Here is a 12784-nt window from a genome sequence, read left to right on the forward strand (position 1 = left end):
ACAGTATTGCAGATGCCTAATTTAACTAATTTTTTAAAAAATTTCAATGACCTATTAAAAATAAGCAAACAAAAGACCGTGGAATTCATTACTCATCTCAGGATGTTCCTCAGTGTAAGACTGATGGACAGAACTTATGCTGAGAAATTAATCTTGTAACCTAGCTTGTGGTCTACAAACTAAGCATTTCCACCACTGATGGTCCCTGCTAAAGTCATCCTTTTTTTCATTTCCATGGCTGTGCTGTGCCGTGTGAACTGGAGAGAGGAATAATAGATGAGTTTTGCAAGTGAAGTTGGCAGGTATGACAGCACATGCGTGCGATGGAGATCTGCTGAGGCAAGAGGATGCTGGATTGAGCCAATTTAAAATATTTTTGGATTCATGGCTTTCCAGGGAAATAGGACTTTTATTTTTATTTATTAATTTTGTAAATCTCTAAATATGTTTGTGGCTCTTTTTCTTCCTCTTAGCCAAGCTGGGACTTTCTACTACAAGATCTTGTCCAAGGCAGATGGTGGACTCGGGTCACAAATGACAGATCTTTCTCTGCTGTCTCAGGCTGGCGTGGTGTTTTACTTTGATGGATATCGTTGCTAGCTTTCATGCCTAAGTAACCTAATTCAAATCTTTTGGTAGGGTTATCGTGCATTTGAAGTAAATAATTGTGTTCTGAGGCTGAAAATGGATGGCAGCCAGGGTACCCTTCCCCAGAGAGAAACCCCTTTGCTCTCTGTTGAAGGGGTGCTGGGTTCTGAAGGGTTTCAAAAGAGCTAATTTTGTTCCCTAAACAGCCCAAGATTTTAGTTACAAATTCTGTTTCAGACCTTTCTGTGGCACTGTGTGTTGTGACACTGAATCAAACTTAAAATAACGTGGTTGGATGGGCAAGATATGGCAAGAAAAAACACTTAAAATCTTAAGCTTTTAGTAACCCAGAACCTCTGACAACGTGTTCTTTGACAAAACCACCAATTAGTCAGGAAGTATAAAATTAACTTGAACTTGTTCAGGAGTCAGAGTGGAACTAAAACATGGGAAAAGTCTGACGGAGCATGTGCACTGGCTGGGAGCACAAGAGCTTTTTACACAATACTCACAGAGTCTAGTAATCTTCTATTCCAAATCCTTTTAAATCTTCTCTCCTTAATTAAAAAAAAAAAAAAAAAAAAAAAGGTCACTGAGGCAGCAAGACTGACATACTAGAAAATGCATTTCAGGGGAGAGTCATGAATGTTTAAACTGGCTGAAAGGCAGCTGGGCACAGTAACCGGGGGGGTTTGCAACACTGAAAACACAGGGTCTGTATGATTGACATCAGGGAAGAAATTCTGGGGAGAAACTTCCTTAAACTTCACCGTTGAGGGTTGCTGGAATTTTAGTCAGAAGGAGAGCATTTATTCTTAAAAACTTCTTTATGCTTTGACACTTCATGTAAACACTGGGAAAACGCAACTCTCAAAGACGTATTTGCATTATGTTATTTGTAAGAATTACTAAATTTGCTTTGTTTATAACCAGAGCTTTAGAATCTATGTTGCTTTTCTCTGTCCTCTTACTGATTCCCAGGATATGCATTAGCCTGGGCTGCAGAGCAGGGGACAGACAGTAGAGCCAAAGTGTTTGGCTGTTGCCTCATGGAACTGATGCAAACCACCAACACAAGCAGATCCAGTGTTACTGTAGGACAGTTTGGGCTCCAGCCTCTCTCTTTTTGTTGAAATTTTATTTTACTTCTTGCCAACGCAGAGGGAATGCCATGCTTTCCAGCCTTCTCCATGTGTGTACCTTTGCCTCCTTGGCGGCAGTTCCCCCATCCCGACTGAGTCGCTGGGCTGCAGCTTGAGTCCACCTGCAGAATCCCATATTCTATGGGATATGAATCACAGCAGCAAAGAAACTGGGGCATTGCAGCTATTTTGGTGAAGCTGAAGGGTGCTGGGGAAGGGATGTCCCTGTTCTGAATCTCCTCAACATCGTGGCTGCTTCCCGTGGTGGCTTCTGGACCAGCAAGAGCCTTGCAGGTAAAGGCAGTGCTCACAAATCCAGGGATGTGGGGAGTGTCTGGGAGTTTGGAGATGTGCAAGGCTTTTGTGCTGGGATGTGATGCAGGACAGGGCTGGGGTAGTGAGGACCCAGCATGGCACAAACTGGGTGGAGGAGGTAGAACTGTGATTCTCTTTTGGAGAATGTGATGTCATTTCAGGCATAGATCCAGAATTTTGCTTAAACCAGCTCTGTCTCTGGGGAAATGACATTGCAGATGGTGAGTGTCATTTCAGTGTAATGTAATCCTGTTATTAATTTAGTTAATTCTTCAACTGCAAATGAATGCAGTCTGAGTTAAGAATTTCAGATGATTTTGAGTGTGGATGTCACATTATGACTGCAGAGTACCTTCATGTTTCCATTCACCACTTTAGCCAGGAAAGCAGGAATGCAACATTAGGGTGTCTCAAGTCACAAATCAGTTCAGTGTTTCACAGATGTTGAGAATCCAGTGGTGATTCTACCTTGTCTCAAATGAATACTTTGCTATTCATTATTTGTGTATTATCTAATCTGTGACTTTTTATTTAAGACACCTGCCAAGAAATGCACCCTTTAAGATATTTTGTTTTCTGCAGTGCTCAATTTTGCAGGCAATTCAGTTTTGCATATTTCTGACTGGTTGAATAGGAAAAACATTAAACTGTTTATGTGTCAGTTTGTTATTTAAGTGTCAGCAGTCAGTTTTTAAAGCTTTTTGCACTTGGTGTGTCTCTTGTCCGTCGTGCACCTTGACACCCATAGCAGAAGGTGAAGGCAATTTCAAAATAAATTCATTAGAGCCCCTCTGTAGCTCTGGCTGTGCTGGGGGTCGTGCAGGTTTCAGGGAATGTGAAGCCAGATAAAAATCTAGAGGAAGATCTATGTAAAAAATACCTCGAGGTCTGCAGCTGGGGTGCTGCTCTGAAGACCACCTGGTGAGTGTGGCGAGTACCTTCCTGTCATCAGGAGTCTGTAGTAGGTTCAATCCCTATGGAGGATTTATAGTCTTTCCAAAACTGTTATTTTTCTTACACATTACAATTCAATAGCTGCAGTTATTTCTACTAATGTCTATTTCTTTCTGAGACTGGATGGTGTGATTCTATCTAAAATAGAGCATTTTTTTCTTCAAATGATTGCTTATGTGCTCACACAGTGCCTCTGTTGTTCCTTTTTTAACCTTCCTGTTAGGCTGGTAATGATTTCCCCCTAGACCATCTTTTCACCTTCTTTCCAGGAGCTAAAAATATGAGCTACACTCTGCACATCCCTGTTTCCTTTACCTTAATGCATTAATTTAGATTAAGCAGTTGCTTGCCTTTGATTCTTCAACTTCTTTAATTACTGTACCAGTGTGATTTCTTTTGGCTCTTTTTCCATTCCTTCCTCCACAGTGGAGGGGAGTCCATGTGTTCACTGATTTTCAGTTGCATCTCTGACTCGAGGGTCCCCAGGTTCTCCATCTGCGCCTTGGCACAGATGGATTCTCTCCAGGAGCTCTCCAGTAGCTTCCTGCATGCTGACAAGTGGGCAGCTGTTTTCCTTGCACTGTGAGCATTGTCAGAGCTCTGGACCCTGGAAGGTGACTTTGATTCCTCCATTCTGATGGTTACAGGTGCTGTGGATCCAGATCTGGTTATCAAGTTTGTGCCTACCCTGTCTTTGGCAGTTAAAGCTGGGTGTGGGGGCTGCCTGGCAGGGCCTGCTCCTGAGAAATCTTCAAGCACAGCAGCCTTTGCTTGAAATATTATGAGAGCTGAACAGGCAGAAGTAATCCCAGACTCAAGTATTTGTTGTATGAAGTATAAGAGTTTGCCAGAGGAAGTACCTTTTCAGCTTCTAACTATAGCGTTGCTTTGTAATTGTTCATTTGGATGGAAAATTCCAGCCTTCTAAAGGTTATCCCAGATGCAACTTTGCCAGGAAATGCATTACATGGGAAATAATACAACTCCTATGAATACACAGTCTCCAGGTGAAATCGGATGATGAGCATACTGTTGGAAGCAGTCTGAGCCTTGTTAAATGTGTCCCAGTGTTACAGGGCACTGCTTTCCAGAATGCTGCTGGGGCTCTGAGTGGCCAGGATTTCTCTTCGTGTAGTGGGGAAGGAGGAAGTTCCATACAAGGAGCTGGGATTTTAAATAGTGAATATCTGCACAAGGCACAGGTCAGTCATATTTTGCAGATTTCTCTGCCCTGTGCTCCTCTCTGAATCCTCATGAATTGTATTTCTTATCTGTTCCCCCCAGTTTGTTGATACTTTTAGCATGAGGGAAAACTATTTTGATATTTCTCTGTCAGTTATTTTGACATCAATCAACACTGCAGATCTTGTTTTGTTTGGTGTCTGGGTACATCATAAAGAGAGTTGCTGAAAGAGTTCAATTACAATATCAGCATCTCTGCCAAATGTATTGAGCTGTTCTGAAAAGCGGCTTGTCTTTTCTGACCCAGATACACAGTTTCCAACTGTGGGAGATGCTGCCAGAAAGACTCTTGGCAGAAGGCCAGCAATAAAATTATACTGCAGAAAAACACAACATATTTTCAGCAGCACTTTGTGTGGTGTGATGAAAAATTACCTGTCTCCTGAATGCAAAGCAGAGGCTAAAATAAACTTCCAATTTGAAGTTGCAAGACTCTCATTCTGACTTTTGAAAGTAACAAAAAATTGTATAAATTCCAGTTATTTTCTGTTACTGTGTCTGATACACCTCGGGCTGTGTTAGATACTCATTGCTTTGTTATTAGCAACCTCTGTTGTTCTTGCTGCCCTGTCAGTATAAACTCTGTCTGCTCTTGGGGTGCTGCACACTGCAAACTGCAGTTCTCCTGGGCAGATACTGGTGTCAGGGTAGATTCAGAAGGTGGAGGGTGTTTTTAATGCTTCAGCTGAGTAACTGTTAGCGTGTGCCTTCTTGATGGAGCATTTAAAACCAATTTTCATGGTGTTCTACTTGGCCTGGCCAGGAGCCTGAAGAGCAGCTCACTGAAGTGAGGGGTTTGGAGCTCTGGTGTCCAGTGACCCCAATTTCCTCTTCTCTGTTGCACCAGTAACACTTCTGTGCAAGGCGCTGCTGCAAGGGGATACTGGGGTGCCAGACACAGTTCATATCTCCTTTCTAGAGGTTCAGAGCACCCTAATTCTGGTATTTCAGTCCCCATGGAATGCAAGTACCTGTTTCTCCTGCCTTTTCACTTCTCTGTTCGAAGGCACTCAGAGGTAGCTGAGCATATTCATCACCCCCGGCTGTTTAACTGTCTGTCCCCTGGGAATGCAGCTGCAGATGGAGGAATATCTCCTACTACAAAAGCCTCATCTGAAATTCTTTTTGTTTGTCTTGAGCCAAAGCATAAACTTCCTCTGTGAAGGATGGGATGTTTAATGGAAGTTGCTACAGTGTCATGGTGTTTTAATAACATTTCTAATGTGTCAAATCCCCAGTGATTTTAAACCACACTGCAGACTCTGCTTGGCTCCGCTGTGACCTGGTTTGGAGACAGAGATTATTTACTCTTGTTTTACACTTTAGGGGCACACGATGCAGAGCAGAAGTGACTTTTTCAAGGTCACCAAGCTCTCGGTGGTGCAAGGAGCTTCCTGTACAAGTTTTCTTGCAAGTGTGGGTGGCTGCCCCTAGGTAAGACAGCCACACATTTAAATATTGTGCTTTTTAATCTGGGCATCAGCTGTTACTTCCCTGAGGATGCAGGAACAAATCTCCTGCTATAGTCTGGTAGTGGAATGAGGCTGTTGGATTTATGGAATTGCTGCTCACTTCACATAATGCTTTCTGATGTATTTGGTGCTGAGCTATGTTATGCTGCCTTAGTCCATATGGTTGGAGCAGATTTGATTTTGGTTTTCCTTAATTTAATTCTGTGTGCTGTCAAATGTACTTTATTCTGTATATTGTGTCTGCACTTTTATAGTAAACTCTCTCCTGTTTAGTGCTTTTGTTGAAAATGTTCTCTCAAAGTCTGAACTAAATTAGGGTTTCACTCCTATGCGTGTTTCTGAAATATTCGTAGGATGTTAATGACTTGGAAGACATCATGTATCAGCTTCAACTCAATTTTCAGGATTTTTTTCCAGCTTTCTGATTTGTATAATAAAGATCCCTTTGTAATTCATCTGTCTGTGCCTTGACTTCAGCCACGCACTGCTGAAAAAAAGGGCAGGTAAGACAGGGTTCATAAATACCTTCATCCAACAACCTTTACTTGTCACTGAAAACTTAACCTGTCTTGAAAGCAAGAAAACAGGTCACTGCCTGCTAAGGCAGGGTATGGAGAGGTGGTGGTGTTTTCACTTCATCAGCCCAGAAGAGATTACCCCCATTGTGGCTGTGACACATTCATTTCCAGCCTGTTTTGGATTTTCCAAGAACCCTGGGAAGCACCCGGCACAGCCAGGGCTGCCCTGAGGAGTGTGTTTCCAGAGCTTGGGCGGCTCTCGCAGACTTGCCCTCTAGACAGCAGCCTGCTCAGCACTTACTGAGCACCAGAACTTGCTCAGCCAGCTATCTCTGTCCATCTGCTTGCCACAGCCTGGGCGAGCTGATAAGCAACAGCTTGCAGTAGTCTTGGGAAGGAGGCTGGGCTGGAGTGTTGCTGGAGTCTGGAGACATTGTACTGGGCATATGCTGAAGTCAGCAACACATTCCAGTGCCCTTCTCTCTGCCTGAAATTGCCAAGTTACAGCTACCAGAGAAGATAACAAACCAAAAATGTGAAATGTGGGAGTGACAGGGAAGAAGAGTAGGTGAAGATAGCTGAAATTCAGTTTGGAGAGAAATAATTTGAAATACATTATCTAGAAATGTGTCTCATAAAACTCTCTCTAGTTTGCTATTTGCTGACTCAAGTTAGTATTATTAAAAAGCAGAGCAACCTTGTAAAGAGTATGGCTGGTTCTGGAGATGGTGAAAGGCTGTTGAGCGTGGAGGAGCTTATGACTAGCTCGCAAAATAAATACTGCCAAAGCAGTGATCTTTGCTTAGTTTTCCTCCCAGCTGCCCCTGTCTGACTTCCAGGATCTCTTAAGAGAAAGAACATCCCCTTCCTTGATTGCTTCTGGGAAGCAATTTGGTAGAGTGTTAATACACCTTGGTGGGCACAGAACCTCTGTGATGAGAAGTGGGGTCAGTCAGGGTTTTCATTAGCTTGCTTTTCCCAAGTATTTTTAGTATGACTGCACTTAACTCTCTTGGGGTTTCTTCCTTGGCATTTTCAGCTGCTGGAACAGACAGGCCCCTGCACAGTGTTCTTGTCTGGCTTTTTGTTTTACCCAGTTCTACATCCTAAATTCAGTGGTGTGACATACAAACAACTATCAGGCCCTTGCTGCCAAAGCTACTGGTCCTGTAAACATGCTTAATTTCTTCCTAACTAGGGAAACAGGGAAGCGAGATCTCGTTACCTTTTCCCCTGTCACATTCAAATCTCTGTGGGATGCAACATTTTAATTATTCCCTGTCACATCACAGGTTTAAGTATCTCCTCAGCTTTCAAATCATCTCACCTATCCCTGTGCTGTTGCCAAACATGCTTTTAATCTCTAACAATGTCAGGCTTCTCTGACACACAATATGCAAGGCATTGCTGGAGAAGGGGGGTCAGCATACAGGAGAAAAGGAAAACATTTTAGTGTGTGTGTGTCAATCTGCAGAAATTTACTGACTGGGTTTCCAATTGCTTCAAAACGTTGTTGGAGAGCTGATGCAACGATATGTGTAGTGAAAGGAAAACAGGAATTTTCTGCAAGGACTGGAGTGTCTTGCTGTGCAGTGAGTTTATGCTTCCCTCTCTCACATTACCTGCTCTGTTATTCTGCTCTTCTCTCTCATAGAGCATTTCTTTGCAGTTTTATGCTGCCAGTGCTGGTGTTGTTTCCCAGTTTAGTACAGGAAGGCTGCTCTTGAAGGATCTTTTCCATGCTGTGTGCTGGGAAAGGCAGTGCATGGGCAGCACAGGGGGTGTGGGTGATTTCAGCTCCTCGCAAGTCTGACGTCTGCAGTTTGTTAGAATGTGCTTGTCTGTCTTTAAATAACAACCTGCAGTTATTGCAACCTGAAGCCTTGGTTCTTGTGCAGCATCTGACACAGGATCGAGGGCTGCACTGAGGATTTCCACAGAGAATTACTTTTTGGTAATTAAATGTAGTGTGTCTTATTCCTAACATGCATGTGACACTAAAATAGAGACTTCTTGAGCTGGTTTCACATAGACCGTGTTTGCCATGTTGGATTTCCTGTCATCCTCATCCCAGAAACTGGGATTGCCAGGTGGTTGACAAACTTCTCTGGGATCAGCTCTAACTGGCACGGGAAAGTCGTTACATGTGTGTGGGCACATCATAAAAAGTTGCTTTCCATAGTGACATCTGTTTGCTCAGCTATAAATGGATCACTGACTGTCCCATCTGGAAGCTGGTGTGCTCTGATCAGTGGTTTGCCTCATGTGCTGCATCCAGCACTTCTGGAATCAACACGCCATCACTGCTGGTTTCAAGTTGTTTCTCTCTTTTTGCAGGTGAATTAGAGAAAGTGACTCCCAGAGCACCTTGGCTGCATGAACTCTTGAGCTGTCAAGGGACTGAGAGGCTTATGAAGAGGTTCTGTCAGGCAAAACAGTGCTTAGCAAAGACACCAAGGAGGAGGGAAAAAGAGAAAGGGAGGGAGAGAGAGCTGAAACACTAACAAACCATGGTAGGTATTTGTTGTCTTTCACAGGGGTGCATTGAAAGTGTTTTCTGCTGCCAGGCTTGCATGGGGCCTGATCAAACCCAACAGAGGGGATTTTCTGACCTTGCACTAACTGAGGGATGGTAATGTGTGCTTTGAGCAAAGCAAGTGAGGTTTGATGTATTGTCAGCCTCTTAAAGCCAGAGAGTGTTCTTGTGAGCCTGCAGTACATGAATTATTAAAAACGAACGAAGGGATGCTCATAAGGTTTTCTAATAAAACTGGCATTAGCAGGCTGTAGCAAACAGCATCAGTGACCTTGAACTTGCAGATTTCATTACCAAATGCTCACACTCCCCTTCCACCTCTACCTCACAAAAGCAAGTTTTGATTATTCACATCCATGTGTCTGTGATTGATGGTGCCTCTGTGCACACTTTGTAACAGTGTAGATGAAACGTGTGTAGCCAAATATACCTGGTGTGTATTGTTTAAGTGAAGAGTCACTTCTCATCTGCCTGGGTTTGGCTGCAAATTAGAAATGCCTGAGATGTGAGATTTGTAAAGGTGAGCAAATATGAAGTATTGTGATGGTGAGATTCTGAAAATGTGTTCACAAAAAGGCAATAAACCTACTCAGTTCCTGAACAATATGAGTGGAGAGCCGTTTAAGCATACTTACGTATTTTTAAGTCCTCTAAGGTTATTACTGAGAGAATGGAAATAAGAATAAATGCAGTAAATTTTAAGTACAGTTGCTAATGTTTGTGTGGCTGGTTGCTGCTGGTAGGCTGTATGTTCATATTTGTATTTACAAAAAAGACTTAAACCTAGACTTTTGTCAGTTGCAGAGTGAAAGGGGAAAAGAACACCTTACAAAGCAGAGTTGTTAATGTATTTTAAACAGTGTCCCACTTTGTCATTCTTTTCGCCCTGAATTGTAATGAGGAATTGATCTTGTCAGCCCCTCTTCATTAGAAAAGAAAACGTGTCTCATAATTAGGAGTTACCAATTTGTTTCTGTCCCACTGTTGCAACTGACATTTTGTAAGGTAAAAGATGGTGGGTGAATTGTTAAATGTAGCTCGGCTGTTTCCCTGCAGCTCCGCCTGTATCCATGTTGTGGATAACCACAAGAGGGACCTCCTGGAAGTGTTTTGCAGCCTATCAAACTGCAGGGGATAAAACCGGCCCCTGACAGATGAATTGTTACTGCCCAAATTATCCATCTGGGTAGGAACACAAAAATTAGGAAGGGAATGATGTCATGACCTTCAATGGTAGAGACACAGAGAGTGCAATAAACCAGGAAATCGTGGACAGATCCTTAATAAGGATCCAGCCCAGAGGCCTCTGAGGTTGTTCAAAGGCCCATTGCGTCCTTAGGAGTGGATACAGCTACAAACCCATGAAATAGGGGTGAAAATTACACCCAATTAAGGTGCTTAAAGTGTGGGAGGAACAGAGGGGTTCGGTTGGTGATTCCAGGTTCTGGGAGGCTTTCAGCAGTGACTGATGTGTCTATAGAGACCAAGACCTATTGCTGCTCTTGCCACAGGCCTGTGCTATGATCACAGCTGGTCTGGGGCACTGTTTAAATCAAAAAAGTCTCACCTGAATAGTCTGCAGCAAACCCAAAACTTCCTAGCACAGGTTACCCAACCAGTGAAGTTTACCTCCCTCAGCAGTATCACTCAGGACTCTGAGTTTCACTGCAGACTTTTTAAATTAGCACTCTAATCTCTTCCTATTCATTTGAATGTTTTTAAAACAGAAATTTCAGTCTCTTACTATTTATCTTTATTCTCATCTTCATTCATGCCTTTGTAAATCCCTGTGCAGTTGCTGAGCCTCTCACAGTTCTGTACTGCCTGTGACTTCATCTGCAGCAGCAGCAAACCCATGAGGGATTGGCTCTTTGACTGCCTGTTCAAGGTGTGCTGCTGTTGTCCCTGACATAACCAGAGGAGAGGTGGCTGCACTCAGCACTTAGAGAATATGCAAAGTTGCGTTTCGAGAGTATCAATGCCTTTTGCAAAATAGGAATCATCTCTCCTTGCCCGCCCTCCTTTCCACATGCTATGCCCAGTCTGCTCCCCCCCCCGGGATGCTCATGTTGTGAATTTCCCTGCCTTGACACAAGGTTACCTTTTGGGATCAGGACCCTAGCTCTTCCCTTTGCTCCAAGCTATCCAACTGCTGTAGGCTGCCACAAGCCAACAAAGATCTCTGAAATTCAGGAATGCCTTAATCCCTGCAGGTATCCCAGGGTAGGGCAGCCCCTCTTCCTTTCGGTGCTGTTGCTCACAGCTTGGATCCCCATGAGGTCGCTCAGCAAGATAAGCTCTGAATGATTTCTCACTGACTTGGAAGGGTTAATGTAAATAACCAAGCAAGTGAAAGGAGGAGGGAAGTCAGAGACACTTAATGAATCTGGAAATGAAACTCAGGGGTTTTGTGTTCTCCTGCTTCAGCACTCTAAGTTATACTCCAGCCAGGCAGACCGTGCCCTCTTCCCCAAGGGAATCTTGGTGGGGCAGGACAGGGAGAAGTAAGAAAAACTATGAAAATATGTTTACTAGCTTAATGCTGATTTTTTGCACTGGTGTTTGTTTTCTTCTTTGTTTTAAAAATTTATTTAAATAATTACTTCTGCATGATTATAAGCAACGGTTGTCCTAAAACACATTATTACCTCTGCCAGGGAGGATTCCCATTCAGGCAATGTCCTATGTCCTATCAATTATCCAATAACTTTGTTCTCTTTTCTTCCTGTTTCCCACTCCACAACAGAGATCGATCCGATCTTTTGCTAATGATGACCGCCACGTAATGGTGAAACATTCAACCATTTATCCATCTCCAGAGGAGCTTGAAGCTGTCCAGAACATGGTCTCAACAGTAGAATGTGCCCTTAAGCATGTCTCTGACTGGATGGATGAAAAGAACAAGTCTGCAAAGTGTGAGGGTGATGTGGAAGCCAAGGAGGAAGCCGCAGAAGGCACTGCCAAGTGAGTGAAGCCTCAGCTCACAACGTGTCCCTGTGCTGCTCTCAATGGCTCCTTTCCTCCAAATAAGAGTTAATAAGAGTTATAAGTGTTACCTGGGTCTGCTGCAGATGAATGTTCATAGAAGGAGGGGGATATATCTGGACTTTCTGAGGTGGGAGCATGGGGGAGGAGTGCAGGGAATGGCAATAAGCCCAGCTGCTCTCCATTTCTTTGTTTATTTTACTGTGATGTTGTGAAGCTGCATTTAGCAGACAAACCTTTCAGCAGTTTTAAGCAAATGCAATTCCCCAGAACACACCAGTGCAAATGGACAGCCGTGTGCTTGGGGGCTCCTGCAGTCTGATACGCAAAAGGAAGTTTTTATAATCCAGCAAACCAACTTTCCTCAGCCCCATTACTTTCCATTATTGTCATGGTTTAGCCCCAGCTGGCAACTCAGCCCCACATAGATGCTGATTTTTTATAAAAAAATAATCCAAGTGTGCAGTAAATGCTTTGGAGACAACTGGACGAGACAAGACCTGGTGCTGGCCTGTCAAAGAAGCATTTATTGCTTTTAAACCATCTTAGTCTACAAAACTGGTTTTTGTCACAGTGTTTTTCTTAGCACTCAAAAATTAAGTGTTCCTATGTTGCTTTGAAAATTCTTTACTGTGGCTCCCTTAAACTGTAGCTGGAGAGTAAAATCCCTTTTTAATTACCCTAAATTGTTTCACTTCCAGGGATCAAGGTGGTCGGACGTTATGTGGCGTTATGAGAATTGGCTTGGTTGCAAAGGGCTTGCTGATCAAAGACGATATGGATCTGGAGCTGGTTCTCATGTGCAAAGAAAAACCCACAAAGACCTTGTTATGTATTGTTAAAGACAATCTCCCAGCTCAAATTCAGGTGAGTTAATTTGGAGCAGTCCTCCCACAATGGCTGATAGCACTGCAAGAGCTATTTGGGGAAAGGCTGGAATTTGTTCCACCAAGAAAGACAAGTGATACAAAGGAATATACTCTGAATCTAGGACGGCATCTGGGGCGTGTGACATGTTTAATGTGGTGACAT

General features: G+C 43.3%; 1 protein-coding gene across 10 annotated transcripts in view; it reads left to right on the forward strand.

Moving 5' to 3' along the window:
* Nucleotides 1–12784, forward strand: part of LOC125336690 (spermatid perinuclear RNA binding protein) — a 60081-nt gene that overhangs the window by 13929 nt on the left and 33368 nt on the right. For 9 of the 10 annotated variants that reach the window (XM_048325609.1, XM_048325614.1, XM_048325615.1 and 6 more), the window contains exons 2-4: nt 8569–8744; nt 11514–11731; nt 12454–12619. In XM_048325609.1, coding sequence (XP_048181566.1) covers nt 8742–8744; nt 11514–11731; nt 12454–12619 — 387 coding nt within the window. In that variant the 5' untranslated portion in view covers nt 8569–8741. Of the gene's footprint in view, nt 1–1759; nt 2025–8568; nt 8745–11513; nt 11732–12453; nt 12620–12784 lie in introns of those variants that run through there. The other variant, XM_048325608.1, reaches the window with a different exon arrangement.

This window comes from Corvus hawaiiensis, chromosome 21, assembly GCF_020740725.1.
Source record: "Corvus hawaiiensis isolate bCorHaw1 chromosome 21, bCorHaw1.pri.cur, whole genome shotgun sequence".
NCBI lineage: Eukaryota > Metazoa > Chordata > Aves > Passeriformes > Corvidae > Corvus > Corvus hawaiiensis.